Genomic DNA, 23593 nt, shown 5'->3' with positions numbered 1-23593 from the left:
CAGACATCTAATGGGCTTTCACACTCTCTGCGTCTATTGGGAATTCCCTCTGAGTTCTCTTTTGTTTCCTTCTTTTCTGCCTTTATTGCACTGACTTTCTAGATCTGAGAGTTCTAACCTCTGTGAAATGTTCAAAGGAATAAGCCAGGAAAATGCATCTTTTTAATTCCACTGTTAGAGGAAGCTTATTGTTTCCTCAGTTTTTTGTTTTGAAGGTAAAGATACTTTAAAATGCAGTCTAGGTTGATCAAATTGAACAGAATGAGCAAAAAAGCCTGCCTTTATTCATGAATAAAAAGATCTTAATGCTACACACATGAAAGCAGCTCACATCATGCCTAAACTCTGTATTGTTGAGCTACACGGTTAAAGGAATAGTTTAGCCAAAAATTTTCATTCTGTCGTTTACTCAACCTTCACTTGTTCTGGACCATTTTTTTTCCCCTAGCACAACAGAAGAAATATTAAATGTTGAAAGCCAGTCACGATTGACATCAATGATAGAAAAAAATGTTATAGAAGTCAAAAGTAACTTTTTCTAAATTGCTGTATTTCAACCCAAAATAATTCCTTTTGAGAATTAATAAATATAATAAATATTTAAATGTTTAGTTTTTTATAAGACGTTATACATTGTTTTGAAAGTGCCAATACTTTTTGAAGGGTCATGTGATGCTCAATTCTCAATTGATATTCATGTAAAAATAAAAAAGGTATTTTGAATTTAATGTTATTTTACAGTATTACATTTTATTTACCATATAGATGCAAAATAGGTGAGCTCAAGTATTTTTTAAATACATTTAAAAAAATTCTATATGTGATATGTCATGTTTTTGCATGTATTACTTTTTTATGTCATGGTCTGGCCATTTATTCCTCTTTAATCAACTCTCCTTCATATTTTGTGGTGTCTGATTCTCTTTGATTTTCATTGAAGTAGAGTGCCTTGTCACACACTTATTTTTTCTATTCAGAATGTTGTTTTTTGCTCCAATAGGAACCTGCATCAGATGTGCTTTCAGAGATGTTCCCTGATGCTGAAAGAACCCCCACTGGAATCTTGTGAGTACAATATAGGATATTTGGCCCAAAAATAAAAATGTGCTGGTAACTTACTGTCCATGCAAGAAGTGGTGATTCTATTTATTTATTTTTTTCATATTAGAACATTTAAAGAATATTTTGGCTAAAACTTATCCTTTATGATTTAATATAATGCAATGGAACAAACCAATTGTTTTCTCATGAGATCGTGCTGTATGATTAAGGGCCACCAGTAATAATTGTAACTGTATTTGGACTCTCAATGCATCAGTAGTTATTCACTGTCATTTTATAAATGACCAAGAACCATGATTTCAGCTAATGGGGTGTCCACAGGGTCTTAAAATGTCATAATTTTCAAAAACTAAATTTTTGGCCTTAAGAAGTCTTAAGTTGACTGAAATATTGCCTAGTATGTCTGAAATTATTTTAAACGGGTCTTAATTTTAATTTTTTTTTTATGTAAAGCTACCCAATGGATCCAACACATGTCCATCCAAGAGTTTTAGCAGACTCTTAACACCTGTCCAAGGGGGGCTTGATATAAAATAAATGTCAAATAAATGCATATACACAACATTAGAATTCTTCACATAACATTGCTATAATCCAGTTTTTTTTTTAGGTTTAAATCATTTGCATGTTTTAATCATTTGCATTACATGCGTACAACTAGGGTGCGCTTGATTCGACACATTATTTTAAATATGTGACATTACTATTTGTTTACTAATTTGTTTCTTGATAGGGCAAGTAATTTTTTTTTTGTCTGCTGGGCCATTAAGAAAATCTTTAGCGTTTAACCTTACATTAAGTCTAAAATTTCATTCTGGGGGGTAGAAAGGTCTTAAAGTCTTACGTTTGACTTGGTGAAACCGCAGAAACTCTTGATAAATAAGTCTTTAATGCTCTACTGAAGAAAGAGATTCACCTACATCTTGGATGCCCGTGAGAGTAAATTTACAGTAATTTTTTTCATTTTTGGGTGAACTATCCATTTAAGTACAATTATGTTTCTATTGATTTGTATGCCTCTTATTATGTCCCCTTTTTTGCATACAGTGCTACAAAGAGAAGATCTATAAAGGGAGCTGCAGGCCGTCCCGTGCAGTTTAAATATCCTGAATTGCCTCTACTGAGTCCCACTATATTGGAGAGGCAGGAGATTCAGCAGCGTCTGGTGCCTCTATGGGTTCAGGTCATTGTCTTCCTTATGGTGGTCTGCCTGCTCTACATCATCTACTCCTGCATGGACGAGCAGCTCTCCAGTCCTTTCACTGCTCTTCTCGATGGTCTGCATGAATCGGCTCTCACATGCATCTCATCCTTCACTGGCGCTTAGCTTTGATGCACTGATGCCAAACGAGGATGTGTCGATTTAATCTCAGGGTCTAGTCCAGCAAATGTCGTTCAAATTATCTTTTATAAACTAGTGTCAGAGGAGATTTTTGTTGAACCGAGTGGAACTAATATACATAACTCCACCATGCTTGCTTTTGAAAGACAGAATAGGGTTTTAAAACTTTAAAAAGGATGTGTTGTCGGCTAGCCCTTTGCATGGATTTTTTTTCTGGTTGATCTTATACAGACGTGTGTTTTATACTGTTTTCTTTACTTGAAAGTTACAGAGGTTATTTATACTCTTGTTGTCCATCCTGATACAGATACCTGAACTTGTACAGAGACAATCACATTCTACTTACAGTCTTACAGAAGTCATGATCACTTTGCTTTTAAATGTCTACTTTGTGTTTGGTGGTTTTATTTGTGAATAAATAAATTTGTTCTCCAAAGCTTTGTGTTTTCATAAAAGCACACAAATAAACCTCCTATTAAGGGGTTGTCGAAAGATTATTTGGAATGGTTGACAAACATTCAGTAGGAAAGTAATATTTTATAGCAAATACAAAACATTCTGGTTGTGTATTACAAATCCTACTATTTTGTTAAATTTTAATTGTCTACTTGGGATTAATGTTTTTTTTAAGAACCAAACCCCACTAACATTTTAAACGGCTAGATAAATAAATATAACTATTAGTAAATAATGTTTTACCTACGGAAAACAGGTAGCCCACTGTTTATTCTGATTTTGCATACAAACCCCATACACTTGCCTGTCTCACGCACGTTTCACTATCAAAAAAACTATATTTTTGTACTTCGTAGACAAAATGGCTGCAAGACCGCTATTCTACATACACTTATATAAGTCGCTTGTGATGGATTTATATTATGAATGTACGGCAATCTCATTGGCCGAGGCTCAACCGGAAGTCAGGTGACCCCAAATTGGCGGTTGCTCTCTATTTTCATCAGAAAACCTTCCTGTCAAGGTTATTTGATTATTTATCATCGTATTAATTTGTGATTACATTATGGCTACTATCAAAATGTTCAGGAAATGTGTGAGACCATGTACTCATCGTATTGCAATGGAGGACACGCATGAGTTTTGTATTCTGTGCTTGGGCGCAGAGCACGCTCGGGCGGCTCTTGCAGGCTCTGACTGCGCCCACTGCCAGCGTTTCACGGTACCCAAGCGCCGGTCCCGACTGGCTGTGTTTACCAATTTAGAAACCCGTGCATCTGCACCCCGTGTTTCTGGCCCCGTGTCTGCTGAAGCGGTAAGCATGGCCTCCGCAAACGAGCGCGCAGCCGCAGGTGCTCGCCCACACTCCGAGCAACCCATTCTGGATGCGAAACCGGACCTTGTAACAACTTCCAGTCTAAACGAGAACCAGCTTCCAGCATCAAAAAGGTTAAACATCAGGTCAGCACAACATGTTATACCTGCTAAGCATCAAGGTTACTTTGAGATGCTTGATGTTGTTACTCGGGCTGTGGCTAGACTGAGTCTTGACTGGCCACGAGACCCCATTGAGAAACCCAATCGGCTGAATGGGATGTATATCATTGCAGACCAAGCTCACCCCTCAAAGCAGAGCCTTCCATTCTTACCTGACACCCACAGAGAGTTGTCAAGGTCATGGAAGACTCCTTACGCGGCCCCAGTATATCACCCAGTGCTGTCTTTCTCCTCTAATGTCGTGGGGTTGAAAGAGCATGGCTATGTAGCCATGCCTAAGGTGGAACAGGCGTTAGGGAACCATCTCTCCCCTTCCACCGCATCGTTTTTTTGCACCCCAACATTGCCTCCAGGGCCCTCTCAAGTGACCTCTCGTCTGGTTGGTAAGGCGTATAAAGCTGCAGGTCAAGCTGGAGGTGCGTTGCACACTCTGTCAGTGTTACAGGCGTACCAGGCCAAGTTGCTGAAGGACCTGGACACAGGCAAGGGCATTGGTCCTGAAGCGGTTACCGAAGTCCGCAAAGCCATTGATTTGTCACTTCGAACCATCAAGCAAACAGCCCAAGCCATTGGGTACTCTATGGCTGCAATGGTTGTCACCGAGAGACATCTCTGGCTGGATTTGTCCTCTCTGAAGGAAAGTGACAAAATTTTCCTCCTCAATGCCCCGATATCTCCATTTGGCCTGTTTGGGAATGCGGTCGATGAAGTTCTTGAAAGGTTTGAGCAAGACAAAAGGCTTTTTCCAGTGTTAAGACAGTTCCTCCCTCGTCGTGTACAGGAGCCTGCAGCTTCACCCAGCAGACACTGGCATGAACTTAGCACTTACAGAGAGGATCTGAAGGCCAGTGTGGCGGCTCGACTCCCTCCTCCTAGACGCAGACGGGCCAGGCGTCATGCTCGACGCTTCTAAGATGGCTTCTAAAAATAGAAGAAACCTTATTTAAATAGTTACTCAAATTGTGTTCATTAGTTTTAAGTGTTAAAATATTTGAGTTTTTTGTTAATCCAAAAAAAAAAAAATCCAAAAAATAAGTTGGTCTAAGATAAGTTGGTCTTTACGTTTTGTTATTGGTGTTATATCACACCAGCAGAGGCCCCTTTGTTGCGTCATCAGTGAGGCTATAAAAATATGAACCCTGATCTTACACATGATTGTCATTTTTTGCTGAACTTTTGAAAGATGAAGACCAAATTCACCAAGAAGACTGTTTTGAAGTTTTTTGGGATACTGTTTGCAATCCTACTACTTTCAGTTTTAATTTTGTTTTCGGTTGTGATCGGTAGAACATTTACTTTTAAAGTGAACAGAGAGCTTGGTCAATGGGAAAATACAAGCACCATTTATCCCTATTTAAGTCCAGAACAAAAAGAGAAGCTACTGGACAACTTTAAAGGTAAGAAAAGAGAATTTATTTAGAAATATGTTTTAATAACTCTTTATAGGATTCAATGGGGATTATTTAATAAATGATTTTAGTGTATATACAGTGCTCAGCATAATTGAGTACACCCCATTTTGAAAATGCATATTTGTATTTATGTCCCAGTGAATATTGGCGATGTGTTTTTTTTTTTTTTTTTGGTGCATTTAAACAAAACTGATTTATTAAACAGATATATATTTATTAAAATAATATTTCTCACCAAACATATTTAGAAATTAAAAGATAATACAATTAAATTTAAGCAAAATAATGCAAAAACCACAACCCACAAATATACAACTAAACTTTTCACTTTTGATTTTTCTTCTTTTTTAAAATTTGTATTTCATATTTTTCTATAATATAAATTTGGTTGTACTAGTTTTTGGACTGTTATCCTAAGTTATTTTGTTAGATAAGGTCCAGATTTGGCTTCAGTGCTGACTAATCTAATGTAAATGCACAAATATAATATTGCATGGCTTTCTATTAAAAATATGAATTTAAAATGTAGATTTGTGATGGGTGTACTCATATGCTGAGCACTATATGTCAACATTTAAAGTGGATGAAAACTAGAGCTGCACAATTTATCGTTTCAGCATCAATATGATATGATCGTTCGCAATAGTCACATTGCAAGATAAATATTGAGTTTGTATTATAATAGTTTTTGATGCTTATGATTGTATGATTTAAAAAAAATACAGGTATAAGACATTGTGTCATTTGTGACTTTACTTTTACTGTTAGACTGTTTTAGGTTTCTTAGATTTTTGTTGTATCTTTTGGTTGATTATATTTATCGATGGCCAGTATAAGATTCTGATGATATGATAACAAAAACGTCACAGTATTGTAATTGCTGCTCCAAAATAAGTTCTTTTTAAATGTCTGGGTAAAAAAAAAAAACTTTTCCCCCATTGAGCACAATATATTTTATTTTAATAAACATTTAAAATGTTGCCCTAAAAAACTAAATAAAATAGTTGTGAAAAACATGTTTAAAACACAACAACTTATACATACCTTAGGAATAGGATAACAGAAAACTTTGGCAGTTTTAAGACCTTGACCTTTCCAAACCGTGATAACCTTAAAATCAGTTATCGTTCCATGCCTAAACACATGCAAATACAGCAATGTACTGCAAATAGCACAGACCACAATTAAAATGTGTTGGGGGGGGGGGGGACCCCAAAAAAGTTTACAGATTGTTTATTAGATTTTATGGAGATGCAAATATTAAACATCAATCATCGACAAAACACATTCAAGAAAATACTCGCAACACATACAAATACAGAAATGCACTGCAAACAGCACAGACCACAATGAAACTGTCAGGGAAATTTAGAGATTGTTTTATGATAATGATTTTATGGAGATGCACTCCCACTGATCACAATTGATCTAACATTATAAATTATTTCCAAATAAAAATATTAAGTAATCTGGTGAAATATTGCAACAGGGCTGGGCGATTAATCGAAAAGTAATCGATTATAGGTTCTAAATGTTGATCTCAATCAAATTTTTTCAGGTCATTTTTTTTAGTTACTTTCCCTACAGCTCTGTTAAGGCTGATTTAAACTTCTGTCAAACGCACAGATGTGGTCTGGCGCATGGCTGTGGTCCGGCGCAATATAATTTATTTTGTTTCCAAAAGTGCAAGCTATTAACTTCAGGTGAAGTTTTTTTTCCCTCTCCGCTGTCGCCACTGCCTCGCATGGTTCAGGATTGGTAGAGCTACGCATCGATGAATTGGCTCTTCAGTGTTTGAACTCTCAGTAATGATTAAATCACACTGAACTGAGCTAAACTGAACTGAACTGAACTTAAACACTAAAACCTGAACCACACTGTTCCAGTTACTGAACCACACTGTTCCAGTTACTATGACCATTTATGTGAAGCTGCTTTGACACAATCTACATTGTAAAAGCGCTATACAAATAAAGCTGAATTGAATTGAATTGAATTTATTTTCACTTTCATAAGAAAAAAAGTCACTGTTGGTTTCATGCAATGTTTATTTTAATTTCAGTTATTTAAAGTCAATGTTCAATAAACAATCATAGATGGTAGATAGTGTGTTTCCTTCAATTATTTTAAAATCAAGTAATTCACCTTCATTCAGAAATATCTTACTTGTATATGTGAGCAAATTTACTGTACAAAGCTTATCAGTGAACTTTGAAAGAAAATTAATCGAGATTTTGCCAAATCACACAGCCCTATATCACAATATGTATCGCAAAATAAAATATTGCAATGCTAGATTGTTCTTATACCATGCAGCCCTTATTAAAACATTTTGAAAAGTTCTATAACAACCAAACAACACCCATTCTGGTCTTAAAAACAACTTTGAAAAACCTGTCATCCACTTTAAATGTAAACTTTATAAACAGAATATTCTTTTAAAAAATCAGTCTAAAGACTTGGTGATTGTTCAGTAAAGCAGGTTGTTTTCAAGTTTCGATGTAAATCTAAACATTCAGATGTTCAGATTTTCTTTTTTTGTTTGTATAGTGGCAGTTCAGATTCCTACAGTGTCCTTTTCAGAGTCTGATCAGAACATAACTGCCCTGCAAGAGTTTGACCTGCTGTTGAGGAGAGGTGAGATTCATAAAACATTAAAACATTGGGAGTGTAAGTATGTTTTCAATTCTAAAGTTTTTTTTTTTTTTTTGGCCCTCTCAGTTTTCCCGAAGGTCTTCTCCTCCAGTCTGGTCAGACATGAAGTGGTGGGAAACTACAGTCATCTGTTCACAGTAGCGGGAGCAGATGCAGGCCTGGAGCCCTACATGCTCCTGGCTCACATTGATGTAGTGCCGGCTAATGAGGCGGATGGATGGGACGCTCCTCCTTTCTCTGCACAGGAGATCGATGGATTCATTTACGGACGAGGAACCATCGATAATAAACAGTCTGTGATGGTACAGTCAATCAACACCTCATAATTTTTCGATTAAAACAGATACACATCTCATCAGTCCATGCTTATGCTAACTGTGATGATGTTTGCTGTTGAAGGGGATCCTTCAGGCGCTGGAATACCTGCTGGAAAGAGGCTACACTCCTCGCAGGACTTTCTACATTGGCTTGGGTCACGATGAGGAAGTCAGTCTCAAGGCCATCTGCAGAAATTAAAGCCGAAATCTTGTATTAATGCAGATTTTTGTTTTCTTAAAGATCAATGGTGAAGAAGGTGCAGTGAAGATTGTGAATCTGTTGAAGAGTCGTGGAGTGAAGCTTCTTTACGTTTTAGATGAAGGTCTCACAATTATGGATGGTGTAGTTGATGGCCTGAATGAACCTGCTGCATTGTGAGACCATTGATTTACTGCTTTAATATCGTTGTTTGGGTATTAAACTTGTGTGTAACCTTTTTTTTCTGTGTGTTTTGGTAGAATTGGTGTAAGTGAGAAGGGTCAGACCACTGTAAAGCTGAGTGTCAGCACTCCTCCAGGACATTCATCCATGCCACCCAGAGAGAGCAGCATTGGCATCCTGGCATCAGCTGTTGCAAGGTCATAAATGGTTTATTTACTTCAGTATGAAAAATGTTAACATTTCAAAAAGAATTAAGAAAGTATGTTGTGTCAGAATGTAAAAAGGTTAGCTTAAGTAAGGGAGGTGATAAAGAAAAATGATCTGAGCAAGAAAGAGTTAAGTGTCTTGTGTTTTCTTTTGTTTGACTAAATTTTCCAGGTTGGAGAAAAATAGGATGCCTAATCTTTTTGGTCATGGTCCTGAGCGTGCCACATTTGAGCACCTGGCACATAAGGTAACAATGTAACAGTCATGTTTTAAAATGCTTGAAAGAACTCTCCTTATACTGAATGCTTTTATACTACATATTTAAAAAGCACACTAAAAGATACTAAAAAGATAGTAAAAGTACAGTTGCAAATAGGAGAAAGAACAGCATGGCAGAATAAGCCTCGCCTTGTAAATAATGGCCCATTTCCACTGAGCGGTTTGGTTTGGTACGCTTTTATATAGTTTCCACTGTCAAAAGGCGTACCAAACTGTACTGTACCACTTTTTCGGCACCCTTTAGAAAGGGTAACAAACACGAGAAAGGGTACAAAAAGGCGGAGCTAGATGCACAGCTGAACGCTATTGGTTTACAGAGAAACATCATTCGCTTGCGCCACAAGCTAGAATGAAAACAAAAGAGCCGCCATGTTTAAAATACACAGCCGAGAGATCTTTTACAGCGTAAATATATATATTTAATAACGAGCCATGGTCGACCTGGGCTTAAACAAACCTTGTCGTCGTCTTGATGAACAGCCACAAAACCAAAAAGAAGAGCAGTCTTACCCTGTGCCCCTTAGTTTTTTACGAGCCAGCCTGAAGCGTGATAGGTTTCGCTTTCTTGCTTACGCTCGCCGCGTGTCTATATCTAAAGTAACAAACTTCTTGAGCTGATGATAATAGTAGGGGTGTCAAAATCGAAATCGATCGAAATTTATGCTCAATTTCGATTATCGAATCAAAAAATAGAATCGTCGATGCTGCCACGCCCCGATGTCACGTCAGCTTGGCTTGCCAAGCGGGAAAAAAACAGGCTTGTTGAAGTGCTTGTTAAACTGCAGACGCAGGAGACCCGTCGACAGAACTTAAACCCTCTCCTCTTTCAATGAAGTCGCCGGTGTGTAAGCATTTTGGATTTCCAGTGAGTTATGTTGACAACGTTCGTGTTGTCGACAAAAAAACACAGTTTTGCAAGCTCTGCTATGTACGTATTAGGTATGGTTCGTCCGATAGACAACACCGGCATCGCGATCCTCCGCCCGCCCCCGTTGCAAATCCGCTTGCGAAAAGTACACACTCAGGCCCTGTTTACACTGTCTTTGTTTTTAAATGGCATTTTAAAACGACAACGATTTGACATACACAGTGGCGTGTAGCATTTCTGAGCAGCCCTCCTTCCTCTCTAACGTTACCTCTAAAAATGCACATCACGTGACCACACAGACACAGACGCAGACAGCCATGCGCTCGAGACAGCAGGTCCAGGCAGTCAGAGGACTGCTTCAATCTTTCACTCACTTGTACTTAGTCATTTTAGCGAACACCTCAGATACTGTTGGCTGGTTCCTGTTGGTTGTGCCTCTTTTTTACCGATGCCATTATAACAACGATCACTGCCATTATAAAGATCACTGCCTATTCACGAGTCCCGCAGAAAAAGTGATTGACAGGTGGTAATTATATGTGTAACTTGCCTTTATTCATTTACTGTATGATTTGTTTATGGGTAAAACAATGACCATGCAGGTCAGGTAGTTTAAACGGTAGACTACAAATAATGAATTGGTCATTAATTAATTAATTAATTATTCATAATCGAAAATCTAATCGAATCGTGCCTTTTAGAATCAAAAATGTAATTGAATCGAGAATTTGGAGGATCGTGACACCCTTAGATAATAGTGTGCGCCTAATTATTTACTTGCTTTTGAAACCCGACCCAGTAGGAAACTGACAAACGCATGTGACTCATTCAGAAAGAAAAGGAAAAACACGAGAGTGAAGCGTGAACAAAGGAGAAGCCCGACAAAACTCAGGAGCAAATTGTTTTAGCAACCTGAATCACAAACAAACTGCCATGTTTATCATTCCCTTCTGGACTATTATGAACTCTGAATGACGGAATTACTCTCTAAATGAGGCTACATGTGCTGGTAAAGATTACAGACACGAATGAGAGGTTTGCGCTGACTGTGGGCTATGATGCATTGTTTTTTAAACTAAATAAGGACTAAATGTCTGCTGCGTGTAGTTTTTCTGTAGTTGGTAACATATCGAAGACTAAGGGGCTGTTTGTGTTCATATATGTTCATTTATTTGTTTATTTTAAATAAATACAGATGTTAAAGTAGGCTATTTTGCACCGTCCATAATCTGCAGTTATAATCAAATCATGTTCATAGAAAGGTTAGTAATAAACATTAATAAACAAGTATTTATGTGTATAAAGCATCTGTTTTGTGAGAAGTGCTTCTCGTATGATGTGTGAACACCTTTACGGCTTTACTGTTCACATTTATTTGAGCGAGAATGACGTTGACTGAAACTGTCGTACACCACGCCCACCAAAAGGGTACCCTTGGTAGTGGAAACGTAAGCCTGATAAAGGTGATCAGTACCGACCCGAACCGTACCGTACTAGACCACTCACTGGAAACAAGCCATAAAAGAGCCAGTGGCCAGTTGGTAAAGTCAGGGCGTCACTGCAGCTGCATTTAGAAACAGTCAGTGTCCTGTGATGCACACTTTGTTCACAAACAGCATCTAAGTGCATGAGTGACGCAAGCAGTTAATTTAACTATTTCCCAATTCCAATAGAGGAGAATTTGTCTCTGATTGGTTGATATATGGTTGCCATGTAAATACACTATTTTTTTTTTTTTTTTTTTTGCAATTTTCATAATCTTCATAAATTCTCTTTTTCCTTCTAGTTTGGGTGGTCGTATAGAATGATCATGTCAAATCTGTGGCTCTTCTCTTCTCTGCTCAGCAGGTAGGGCTCATTTCTGCTCACTGCTGTAAGTTGTAAGCAATTGTTAAGATCTGTAACAATTTTAAACCACATTTGCAGTGTTTTGGAAGGACAGCCTGACACAAATGCCTTTGTGAGAACAACGACTGCAGTCACCATGTTCAACTCTGGTGTAAAGGTGGGCTTTTACGTGCATTATTTTGTCTATTTGTACATGTTAGATGATAAAAGCTCTTGAATGGTGATCTGACTATTCTTGCTGTGTCTTGACAGATTAATGTGATGCCGGCATATGCTGAGGCCTTTGTCAATTTCCGCATCCACTCATCACAGACAGTGCAGGAGGTGAAAGGAACAGCATTGGCACAGGAAATGCCAGACAACACAGGAAGCTTTAGCTCTACCCTTATGCAAATCTACAGTTGCAGCAATCCACATAAATAGACAATCATCCAAAGCAGGGTTAAAAATGAACATCCACCAAATGTGGTATAAAAAACAACTATGACAGGAAAGACTTGTAGTTACGTTAAGTAATCTGTCCAAGTTATGATTTTTAAATTGTTTTCCAAACATGAGCCGCCACGATAAACTAAAAGTGTGAAAATGAAAATTAGCATGTAGCAGATGCATATATCAGACGTATTTTAGTACAAGCAGTATTAATATTGATTTATTTGGTAAAGCTTTAGATTCTCACAATAACTAGTGGCTTATTAACTGCATGTTATTAAAATGCTGGCTGTTTATTACTACTTCTAAAGTACATATTCTGCATCTTATTTAACTTTCCTTATCCTACCAAATATTAAACGTAACTACCTTAAAGATGAATAAACAACAATCAATTAGTTAATATGTGCTGTTAATGAAGGACATATGTGAATTTTATATGAGCAATATCACACGAGTAGCAGTGGGATGTGACTGTATATCGGCACTGGTGGGAGGAATACAATGGCTTGAGACTGGAGGCTGAGTGCCTTGGTGCCCCTCACCAGTGCCGAAATACACATAGTACGAGGAACTATTTCCGTCACTCATTCACATCTGCAGTTGACTGTCAGAACAGCAGAAACCATTACTAAATCACCAACGTCATTTTAGAGCTAGTGTTTAAATTATTCGTTAGCATAATATCTACAGTAATGACAAAACGGATGATTTTGCTGACATTTTAGGATTATAAGGCTGAACGTCATGAAATACCATCAATCTACAGAGATTTCCCAGTATTTCTCTGTTGCAATCGGGACATCACAATAATTAACCAAAAGAAGCCAAAGCAAAGCAAACACTACCAGTCTCTGTGGAATAAATACAGGAATACAAAATACAAAAGATAGAGATCGACTTAGAATGTCACTTACCTGATTGATAATGATTTGTTCTGCTCTTTGAAATTTACGATGAGAAAATGTTTTTCTCCCCAAAGGACTTATCATGCGCCCTCTGTCCCCATCTTGTGGCGGAATGTCAACTGTCACTTTTTTTGGCCGATGTACTGAATCTGATGATCTGAAATTATACATATTTAAAAATAGGCTCTATCCTTATAAATGAACTGCAAAGTTGTAATCTAAGCAACTACATTCTTTACACTCTTTAGGACATTATATTGCCCAAAAGCTGCAATATTTGTCAAACTGTAGCGTTCTCTGCCTGTCGCTGTATGTGTGCGGAGTAATACACAGGGGTGAATAGGCGGTAGTAGTGCTGTTATTTGCAGAATATTGCATGGCTATCAGCCAATCAGATTCAAGAACCAGACAGAACTGTTGTATAAATTTTTACATCATACGTTATGTATTTTCCTCTCTAATTTTCATTTTTTTTCTTTGTTTTTTAACATTAATTTTGCATTGTTTATTTTTATATTGTTAATGCTTGCCTACCAAGTAAAATGGAAACAAATGTATCACAGAATTATGTTGGTCACATGATTAAATACACAATTTTCAAAACTTTTTAAAGTTTGCGAAAACCAAACGAATTCTCCATTCCCTATCTAGGTTCTCAACCTGATTGAATCCACTGTATCTGACAAGCGGGTGAAAGTGGAGTTCATCAATGGATTTGACCCTCTGCCAATCAGCTCCTATGAGGACGACACATTCGGCTACCAGATCATCAAGAAAAGCGTCCAGGACATCTTCCCTCAGGTCACTGTAACTCCAGGTGAGACTTTCAGCATTGTCATCAAGCTCTCACTGTCAAGAGCTCTAGCAGTTTAAGTGCACTTTACATAAATCATTGACTCCCAAAGAGCTCCTCTAACTCTTTGTTTTGTCAACAAACGAGCTCTATGATTTGCTCTCACAGGCATCTGTGTGGCCAACACTGACAGCCGGCACTACACTCAACTGTCTCCGGACATCTATCGCTTTGCTCCTTCATGGTACAAACCTGGAGATTCTGCAAGGTACGATACATGAAAATGATATTGAAGTGTCTGATGCTGTAAAAAGACTAAATATTAACCAACTTGTACTTTCCTTCAGATTCCATGGAGTGAACGAGAGAATCTCCATTCAGAACTATGAAGAGATCGTGCTGTTTTACTTCCAGCTCATGCAGAACAGTGATGTCAGGAATCTGCCGACACTTCGCTCCTAAAATGTTACGTTTGTATGCTTTGGTTCTGACTAAATAAAGTGGTTTGTAGACTACAGTTCAAACTCTTTAGCATCAGAATGAATTTTTTTCCAATCAAATTTCTTTTCAGATCAAATTTAACTATTTAATTCAAAAGGAATTCAAAAAAATGACAGATTGCAAGAAAAGGTTTTAATATTTTTTTACTTTCTATTCACCAAAGAGTCCTACATGCTAAATTGCATCACAATGTCCACAAAAGTAAGAACCTTAAAGTTTGACGCAATTCTTGTCAAGTATTTGTGTCACTTAAAGTGTTTTGTGTAACATTGAAGACTAAATGATTCTGGAAAATTCTGTTTTTGTCGTCACCAGAATTTGAATCCAAAAAGTGCTCAAGAGAAGCTTAATTAATGTGTCTGTGATCTTTGGGTAAGGAATTAATATCTAACCTACTAATGTAACGCTTGGAACGTCACCGTGCCTCTTGCGATCTGTTTTCTTGTTTATTTAGCTCATATGGTTGGATGAGACCATAGGAGAGATTGTTCTGCTCGCGTCACAACAGCTCAAAACACTGGATATGCATTGGCTGCAACAAAGAGGCCATCACTCGCACAAGTCACCCAATAAACTGTATAAACGGAGGCCGCACCGCATCTGTATGTATTTTAGCTGCTGTGTTGGGATTGCAGCGATCACTTCCACCCCCCAAACATCATTTACATCCTCATGTGTTGTAGCTCTGCTGATGAGCGCACATGCATCTTTCTCTGCATGTAAAACCGTAAACAAACACCTGTGATCGGTTCATGAGATCGGACAGATTGGCGAGTAACAATAGAGAATTCATCAGAATAAACAGCAAAAGGAAGTCTGAGGCATGCTAAAAATGTGTAAAACTATATTAAAAGCTTTTATTGACATGGCTATTCCTTAAAACTGCACCTACGCATTTTGGTAAGCAACTTCATTACTTGCCATTCATTTTGAGGTCCTTGGACTAACTTTTTCTGTATATATTAATATTGGATTTGTTTAAAAAATAATACATTTACCCCAAACTATTTCATGAAATTATGTTAAACTAAAAAATACCAAATTATAGAAAATAATATAAATTGTTTAACAGGTAGCCATTTTTTGAACAAACTAACAGTTTAAATTTTTGAAATGCCAATCGCATCCCATTCTAGTGCAGATGTGAATAAAAGGCAACATTTCTTGCCCTTTCATAATGTTTCTTCTTGCAAAATCACAATGCTTGCAGTTATCAATTTTGAAATCCACCTTTATAAAAAATGCTATGTCCAACTTCATTTTTGGGGGGTGGAAAATTAATATATTTTATAGATCAGAAATGCTATCTATTGTGTAAGTGTTGGGAAACTTTAAGATTAATTTTGAGCATCTTCAAGGTCAGCTGGGTATGCACATGTCCAAACAGACCACTGCCATTCACTGAACTCAACATCTTAGATCACAGGTTCTCATTGTTCTCATACAGTAAAGGTAGTCTACTGTAAGTCAGAGTTTGTATGTTTGACTTTGCCCTGTTGCTATTGTCAATGATTAATAGTGAAAGTTAGATCACTAAAAACAGTATTCAGACGTTTATGGATGTGAATGAAAGGATAGTTGCCCTTCACCATAATCTTGCGAAGTCATCAAGATACAGAGAGCAAATAAAGTTTTCTATTGTCATAACAGGTTATAAACTACGTAAGGTTTATATATTTTACCTTTTGCCTTAACCTTGGTGTCAAACTTTAGTCAATGATTTTCTTTTTTATCAAAAGTAAGAAAATACAGATCTGGATAATTTTGATTACAGATTAAATTGGATGTAATGTGGCTACAAATGGGTAACAGCTGCACTATTTTATGTCAGAGTAATTTAACTGCCTTAGTTTACATGTTTAATCAAGTGTACAGTTAAAGTCAGAATTATTAGCCCTGTTTTGAATTTGTTTTTTCTTTTTTAATATATTTGCCAAATTATGTTTAACAGAGCAAGGAAATTTTCACAGTATGTCTGATAATATTTTTTCTTCTGGAGGAAGTCCTATTTGTTTTGTTTCAGCTAGAAAAAAAAAAAAACAGTTTTAAATTTTTTAAAAGCTATTTTAATGTCAAAATTATTAGCCTCTTTAAGCTATATTTTTATTCGATAGTCTACAGAACAAACAATCATTATACAGTAACTTGCCTAATTAGCCTAGTTATGCCTTTAAAGGTCACTAAGCTGTGTAGAAGTGTCATAAAAATATAGTACAATATGTCTGTCATGGCAAAGATGAAATAAATCAGTTATTAGAAATGAGTTATTAAATTCTATCATGCTTAGAAATGTGTTGAAAAAAAATCTGCGCTCTGTTAATCAGAAATTGGGTAAAACAAATAAATGGGGGCTAATAATTTAGGGGAGCTATTAATTCTGACTTCAACTGTATTGTAGGCCCTCCCCTAAATCTCATTCACAAGCAGTCATTCATCTGCTGTCTGTCTCCTATTAACTGCATAGAGTCTTGTATCACCTGCTGCCATGCTAAAAATTATATGATTATATGAAATAAAAAAGATTTATTTCTAATGGAAAATGAAAATATTTTTAATATCCTACTATCCTAACCTATATAAAATCAATACTGATATACGAATGTTAGCATTAGTATACATTCTAAAACAGTTACATTTACAATTGAACATTTATTACACACACATACACGTTTACATAGAGATATCACCTGAATTACAAGTTTTTATCTGACATTTGTCCAAATCTATCTATCTATCAGTCATACACGTTTTAAATAAACAATACAAGAATTTGGTAACCTAAATGTACTGTACAAATCAAGTCATTTACTAGGTTTTGCTCGTTAAATACATGCAAAGTGAATTCATATATTAATATTTTCATGTTAAAAATATAGCAAATGTATCACTATGCATTACCTTTAGATAAAAAATGAAATTGTTAGAAAGGACATTTGAAATGTCAAAGTTATTAAATAATACTAATATTATCTTGAACGTAACTGTAATCCTCAGCAGCAGATGGCGCTCTTGCTGCGTTATCGGCGAGCTATTAAATAAACATGAACCCTGCTCCTGTAATGACCGTCTTTCGCGCTTCCTGAAACATGACAGGCCACAACACTCACTGGAAATTATGGAAGTTTATCAAAGTGCTGCTATTTAGTGTCATATTTTCCATTATAGCTCTGCTGCTCGTGGCCACCGTTAGGACGTTTACACTTGACGTGGGCTCGGGGCTTCATCTGGGAAAATGGGAAAACACAACAACCATTTCACTTCAATTACGCACACAACAGAGACAGAATCTGCTGGCAAATTTCAAAGGTAAAAAAAAATCAACGCAGAAATGCCGAATCCACCTCTTTTCCGATTGCTGCTAACGCGCAGTTTAATGTGAAACCAATGTCACGTGATGTGAACGGATTTGTCGGAAGGCATAAACGTATGAAAGTTAGCTGTTGTCGGAGATAACATGTTTCTGATGGCTTCTCTTCATCTCTGTTATAGCGGCCATTCGGATTCCTACCGTGTCTTTTACCGAGACACACGTGAACACGAGCGCGCTGCAGGAGTTTGACGGTCTGCTGAGGAGCGGTGAGACTCGACATACAACAACATACAGTCAAAGCAATAAAACCTTGCACAAACTGCTGCCCCATTATCTTTTGTAAACCAGAAATGCACATATCACACGTTCTTTGGTGAGGGAACTGTTTTTAAAATTGTGTAAATAAAATGAATGTAAGATGTGGGTAGTTCACCCAAAACTGAAAATTATGTCATTATTTCCTCATCCCTCATTTGCCACAAACCTGTTTGAGTTTCTTTCTTCTGTTGAACAAAAAAGAAGATATTCTGAAAAAGGCTGGAAACCTGTAACCATTGACTTCTGTAGTATATTTGTTTTTCATGTAATGCAGGGTGCCTAAACTTTTTCTCATAAAGGGCCAAAAACCAAACTTAATTGAAGGTGGTGGGCTGAAGGTAAATATACCAAACTGTATTATGTTAAAGTTGCTATGGGTAATTTATATAATAACAAAAAACTAGTAGCTAGAAAACATTGCTTTCTATTTACTAATGCAGGCATTTTTTTATATCTTATAATGAACTTATTATATTAAAAACAAAAACAATCCCATTGATAACAGAATGGAGTCCAGTGGAGCACTTGTTTTTGCCTTGATTTGCTCGCCAATGTTGTCTGCATTGTCTTCTGTCAATCAAGTGACAGTATTTACATTTTCTAAAATCCGATTCATTTACAGATAGGTTTCATGGAAACATTTAATTTCAGTTAGCTTTTTTGAGCAGAACAATAAAAGGAACTAACAAAAAGAAGGTTTTATTAAATTAGAAATGATAATTTCTGTTTAAAGCACTTGCCCCAACCCTCAACATCACTCTCTTCTCTGATGGGATGGTGGGCAAATCAAAGGTTATTTTGGGCCTTCGGGCCCTAGTTTGGGCATCTCTGATGTAATGTAAGTCAATGGTTACTGGATTCTAACAAAATATTAAATGTTGTCTTCAACAGATGAAATAAAGGTATAAAGGTTTAGAACTACCTAAGGGTGAGTAAATACAAGTTTAATTATTAGGCAACCTATCACTTTTAAATATTTTATTTATAGAATTATTACACACTATTATTTACACACTCTTCTGACAAGACATATGTTGCAATTATTAATTTTAATGAGCAAAATAGTAATAGTTAACTGTGTTTTTTTTAGCTAAATTCTGGTGCCACCTGTTTTTGCCAAACTTTCTGTAGCTTGATAATTAGCACCAGAAAATAAATTAAGATGAGTGAAGATAAATACATTACATTTCTTTACTTGATAGACAAACTCAAGATTAAACCCTGCTGTGAGAAAAAGGATAATACAATTTCTTAGATTTATTGGTGAATATAAGTACATCATTATTCATGCACTACTTAGCCACTGAATTATAGTTTGATTTAGGTTTAATCTACAATATGTTGTATGAATGAATCAGTTGGTACAATGCACTTTTTATTTACATGCATGGTTTACATTGTACTTGTATTTTAAAGTAAATAAATAAAAATCTGTAGTATAAACGAACGGTTGACCCATCAGTATGAGCTCAATGATTACTTATTGTGCTTATTTTCTGATGTAAGTACCTATTAGTTAAGGACACTTAATATAAAGTGGAACAGATGCATTTTTGTTTGACCCTGTTTTGCTTAAAAGCAATGTAATTATACAATGTGTTTTTTAAATTAAATACATTTCCCAAATTTGATAATAGGGTAAAGCTTACAAACATCGTAAAAATGAATAATGTCAAGTGAAGTTTCACAAACTAATTTAGAGAGGAGCATGTGATATAATTGATCACAGCTGGTTTCTCATCTATAATCATTAGTTAGCCAATCAGTTTAATCCAAACTCACTATATGTAGCCTGGCTAAAACTACTCCCTTATCTTCGTTTTCAGAGAAACCCCCCATCCACCCCATCTCCCTCTTTCCTCCTTTACCAGGGGGAGCTCTCGTGAACTACCTGATTTCATACTCCCCTTACATGCTCATTGACCAGGTGGGAGCCCTGAGCTCAATTATCTCCAAGCTCAGAGTTCTCTCCTGTGACAGCTTGCCAAACCTGCTATTATTATCAAGCAATATCAAGCAATAATAGTGAGAACTCTGGAAATGTTAATTAATTACTTATTAACAACTATATTAATGGAAAACTACTACTTTTTTATCAGGAATTGCTAAGGTTTGTAATGAATGAACTAAAGTAGTGTTAGATTACAACTGGTTCTTTCTCAGTTTTCCCGAAGGTCTTCTCCTCCAGTCTGGTCAGACATGAAGTGGTTGGAAATTACAGTCACCTGTTCACGATAGCAGGAACAGATGCAGATCTGGAGCCCTACATGCTCCTGGCTCACATTGATGTAGTGCCAGCAAATGAGGCGGATGGATGGGACGCTCCTCCTTTCTCTGCACAGGAGATCAATGGATTCATTTACGGACGAGGAACCATCGATAATAAACAGTCTGTGATGGTACAGTCAATCAACACCTCATTATTTTTCACTAAAACGGATACACATCTCATCAGTTTCTGCTAATGCTAACTGTGATGATGTTTGCTGTTGAAGGGGATCCTTCAGGCTCTGGAATACCTGCTGGAAAAAGGCTACACTCCTCGCAGGACCTTCTACATTGGCCTGGGTCACGATGAGGAGGTCAGTCTCAAATTAATTGAATTGTTGTCATTTAGGTTATGTTCACACTTGTAAGGTTTGGTTTGATTAAAACAGACTGAAGTGTGATTGGTCTGTGAATGCGGTCTATTTGAATGGACCCTGCTGTGCTCCAAACAAACAGGCCGAGACCACTGAGAAGACGAGTGTCTGTGTACTTCTGAATGAACTCTGGTATGGTTTGACTGAAATATGAACGCAAAACAGTCCAAAAAATCTAAACAAGCAAAACAGGGCATGATCACAAGAGTAGAATGCTCAAACACACCATTTTTTTGCCGCATCATCATCATCTTCAATTTTGTGTGTGTGTGATTTGACTACAAATTTATAAACTTTTTATAGGCTCTCACTTGATAAAAAACCCATTAGCCAAATTACCTCTTGATTTACTCCCCTTTAAAACATATTAGGTTTATATGAATTTCTTATTTCAGTTGTATCCAATTGGAGTTTAGTTTTTTCAGCTCCAAAATACCATATATAATAGTAAAGTAGCATGGTAACACTTTATTTTGATGGTCCATTTGAGAATTAGTAGGCTGTCTACTTAATATCTGCTGATACTGCTTCTTCAACAGAGATTTAACTGACTATAAGAAACTTTACAAGTACATGTCAACTTACCATAACCCCAATCTAACAGTCTACTTATAATCTAATGTGAATTAGTTGGCATATAAATGCAATGTAACTTGAATTTTACAAACAGACCATCAAAATAAAGTGTGGGAAATAGTATTTCAACTAGACAGTAAAGTTCGTCGAGACAAACTTTGAGGCTGGCTTGACAAAGCCTGTTGGTAATAGTTTATTTAGTTTAAAAACAGTTTAAGTAGCATGTTATTAGCATGAGTGTAGTACAAATTAGCATTTTATTAGCATGATTCTAGTATGAATTAGCATGTTATTGGCATGCTTCTAGCATGAATTAGCATGTTACTAGCATGATTCTAGAGTAAATTAGCATGTCACTAACATGATTCTAGTATGAATTAGCATGCTACTAGCATGATTCTAGTATGTATTAGCATGTTACTAGCATGATTCTAGCATGAATTAGCATGTTACTAGTATGATTCTAGCATTAATTAGCATGTAACTAGCATGATTCTAGCATGCATTAGCATGTTACTAGCCTGATTCTAGTATGATTTTGACTATTAATAGCATGATTCTAGTATGAATTAGCAGGTTATTAGCATGATTCTAGCATGAATTAACATGATTCTAGTATGAATTAGCATGTTACTAGCATGATTCTAGCATGAATTAGCATGTTACTAGTATGATTCTAGCATGAATTAGCATGTTACTAGCATGATTCTAGCATGCATTAGCATGTTACTAGCATGATTCTAGTATGAATTTGCTTGTTACTAGCACGATTCTAGTATGAATTAGCATGTTATTAGCATGATTCTAGCATGCATTAGCATGTTACTAGCATGATTATAGTATAAATTAGCATGTTATTAGCATAATTCTGGTATGAATTAGCATGTTACTAGCATGATTCTAGTATAAATTAGCATGTTACTAACATGATTCTAGCATGAATTAGCATGTTATTAGCAAGATTCTAGCATAAATTAGCATGTTATTAGCATGATTGTAGTATGAATTAGCATGTTACTAGCATGATTCTAGTATGAATTAGCATGTCACATAGCATGCTTAGGTGGTTGCTAGGGTATTCTGAGTGGTTGCTAAGTCGTTGCTAGGGTGTCCTGAGTGGTTGTTGGGTGGTTGCTAAGATGTTGCTAGGCGGTTGCTAGGGTGTTGCTAGGTGTTTGCTATGGTGTTCTGAGTGGTTGCTAGGTGGTTGCTAAGGCATTGCTAGGCGGTTGCTAGGGTGTTTTGAGTGGTTGCTAGGTTGTTGCTAGGCAGTTGCTAGGGTGCTCTGATTGGTTGCTAGGTGGTTGCTAAGGTCTTGCTAGGCGGTTGCTAGGGTGTTGCTAGGTGGTTGCTAGGGTGTTCTGAATGGTTGCTAGGTGGTTGCTAAGGTGTTGCTAGGCGGTTGCAAGGGTGTTCTGAGAGGTTGTTAGGTGGTTGCTAAGGTGTTGCTAGGTGATTACTATGGTGTCCTGAGTGGTTGCTAGGTGGTTGCTAAGGTGTTGCTAGGCGGTTGCTAGGATGTCTTGAGTGGTTGCTAGGTTGTTGCTAAGGTGTTGCTAGGCGGTTGCAAGGGTGTTCTGAGTGGTTGCTAAGGTGTTGCTAGGTGGTTGCTAAGGAGTCCTAAGTGGTTGCTAGGTGGTTGCTAATGTGTTGCTAGGGTATTCTGAGTGGTTGCTAAGGCGTTGCTAGGCGGTTGCTAGGGTGTCCAGAGTGGTCGCTAGGCCCTTACTCCGTTGCTAGGGTAATTTGGGTGGTTGCTAGGCAGTTGCTAGGGTACCCTGGGTGGTTACTAGGCAAGCCCCACATACATGCTTGATAAAACATTTATACTTAGTAAGCATTTCTAGCAAGTTACAGTACTTGGCTAGTCAATATTAGCATGTAGCTAATCACTGCTAGCATGTGTAGCATATAGGAAGTTCCGTTTGCTAGTATGAGTCAAACGAGCCAATCTCCAAGTCTCTACGATGTTCTGATGCTGGGATATAGCTGTTGATGAATGGTTGTTAGGGTACTCTGTTTTGTTGCTATGGGCGAGGTTACAGAGTGAACTTGAATGTGGTTGGCTGTCTAAATCAAATGAACCAACTCCCATGTCTCTATGACACTGCTATGCAAAGATATGCATCTTGGCCTATTTTAATGGAAGTCTATGGAATCAATTTGGGGGCGTGGCTTGTGAGCTTCATTATCATATTGAGATGCTCATTGGTTGTGTGAGTCAGATGAGCCATCCCCCAAGTCAATAGGACACTGATAAGCAAAGATATGCATGTAGGCCAGTTATTA

At 37.0% G+C, this 23593-nt stretch overlaps 3 protein-coding genes across 43 annotated transcripts in view; all 3 read left to right on the top strand.

Annotated features, from left to right (window-relative positions):
* The window catches only part of lemd1 (LEM domain containing 1), a 41690-nt gene extending 38850 nt beyond the window's left edge, over positions 1-2840 (top strand). For all 37 annotated transcript variants that reach the window (XR_012398297.1, XM_073938306.1, XM_073938302.1 and 34 more), the window contains 2 exons: positions 1001-1065; positions 2110-2840. Coding sequence is in view for 36 of the 37 variants with exons in the window: in XM_073938306.1 (XP_073794407.1) it covers positions 1001-1065; positions 2110-2389 (345 nt within the window). In the remaining variant the exon portion in view is untranslated. The remainder of the gene's footprint in view (positions 1-1000; positions 1066-2109) is intronic.
* A 60-nt stretch (positions 2841-2900) lies between these two features.
* Positions 2901-17726, top strand: pm20d1.1 (peptidase M20 domain containing 1, tandem duplicate 1). 4 transcript variants are annotated; one of them, XR_012398336.1, is made up of 16 exons: positions 3305-5253; positions 7819-7905; positions 7990-8225; positions 8323-8409; positions 8482-8615; positions 8700-8819; positions 9001-9076; positions 11763-11824; positions 11903-11981; positions 12077-12148; positions 13816-13981; positions 14126-14225; positions 14305-14422; positions 14622-14659; positions 14774-14830; positions 14913-15046. XR_012398336.1 is itself a non-coding variant. In XM_073938418.1 (14 exons), the coding sequence occupies exons 1-14, from the start codon at positions 3283-3285 to the stop codon at positions 14417-14419; spliced, it is 1545 nt and encodes a 514-aa protein (XP_073794519.1). In that variant the 5' UTR covers positions 2901-3282; the 3' UTR covers positions 14420-14484. The 4 variants fall into 4 exon arrangements, 2 of the variants coding, with proteins under 2 accessions (XP_073794519.1, NP_001032448.2); XR_012398335.1 differs by lacking the exons at positions 14622-14659; positions 14913-15046 and adding an exon at positions 17624-17726; XM_073938418.1 differs by lacking the exons at positions 14622-14659; positions 14774-14830; positions 14913-15046 and having other exon boundaries at positions 2901-3383; positions 5144-5253; positions 14305-14484.
* Positions 14919-23593, top strand: part of pm20d1.2 (peptidase M20 domain containing 1, tandem duplicate 2) — a 26700-nt gene continuing 18025 nt past the window's right edge. Inside the window, exons 1-5 of one of the 2 annotated variants that reach the window (XM_021469849.3) lie at positions 14919-15060; positions 17624-17764; positions 17948-18034; positions 20250-20485; positions 20582-20668. In XM_021469849.3, coding sequence (XP_021325524.1) covers positions 14982-15060; positions 17624-17764; positions 17948-18034; positions 20250-20485; positions 20582-20668 — 630 coding nt within the window. In that variant the 5' untranslated portion in view covers positions 14919-14981. Of the gene's footprint in view, positions 15061-17521; positions 17765-17947; positions 18035-20249; positions 20486-20581; positions 20669-23593 lie in introns of those variants that run through there. The other variant, NM_001077301.1, reaches the window with a different exon arrangement.

Source organism: Danio rerio, chromosome 23 (genome assembly GCF_049306965.1).
Source record: "Danio rerio strain Tuebingen ecotype United States chromosome 23, GRCz12tu, whole genome shotgun sequence".
In the NCBI taxonomy this organism is placed as follows: domain Eukaryota; kingdom Metazoa; phylum Chordata; class Actinopteri; order Cypriniformes; family Danionidae; genus Danio; species Danio rerio.
The sequence above is the reverse complement of the archived record's forward strand: the minus strand, read 5'-3'. Positions and strand labels throughout refer to the sequence as shown.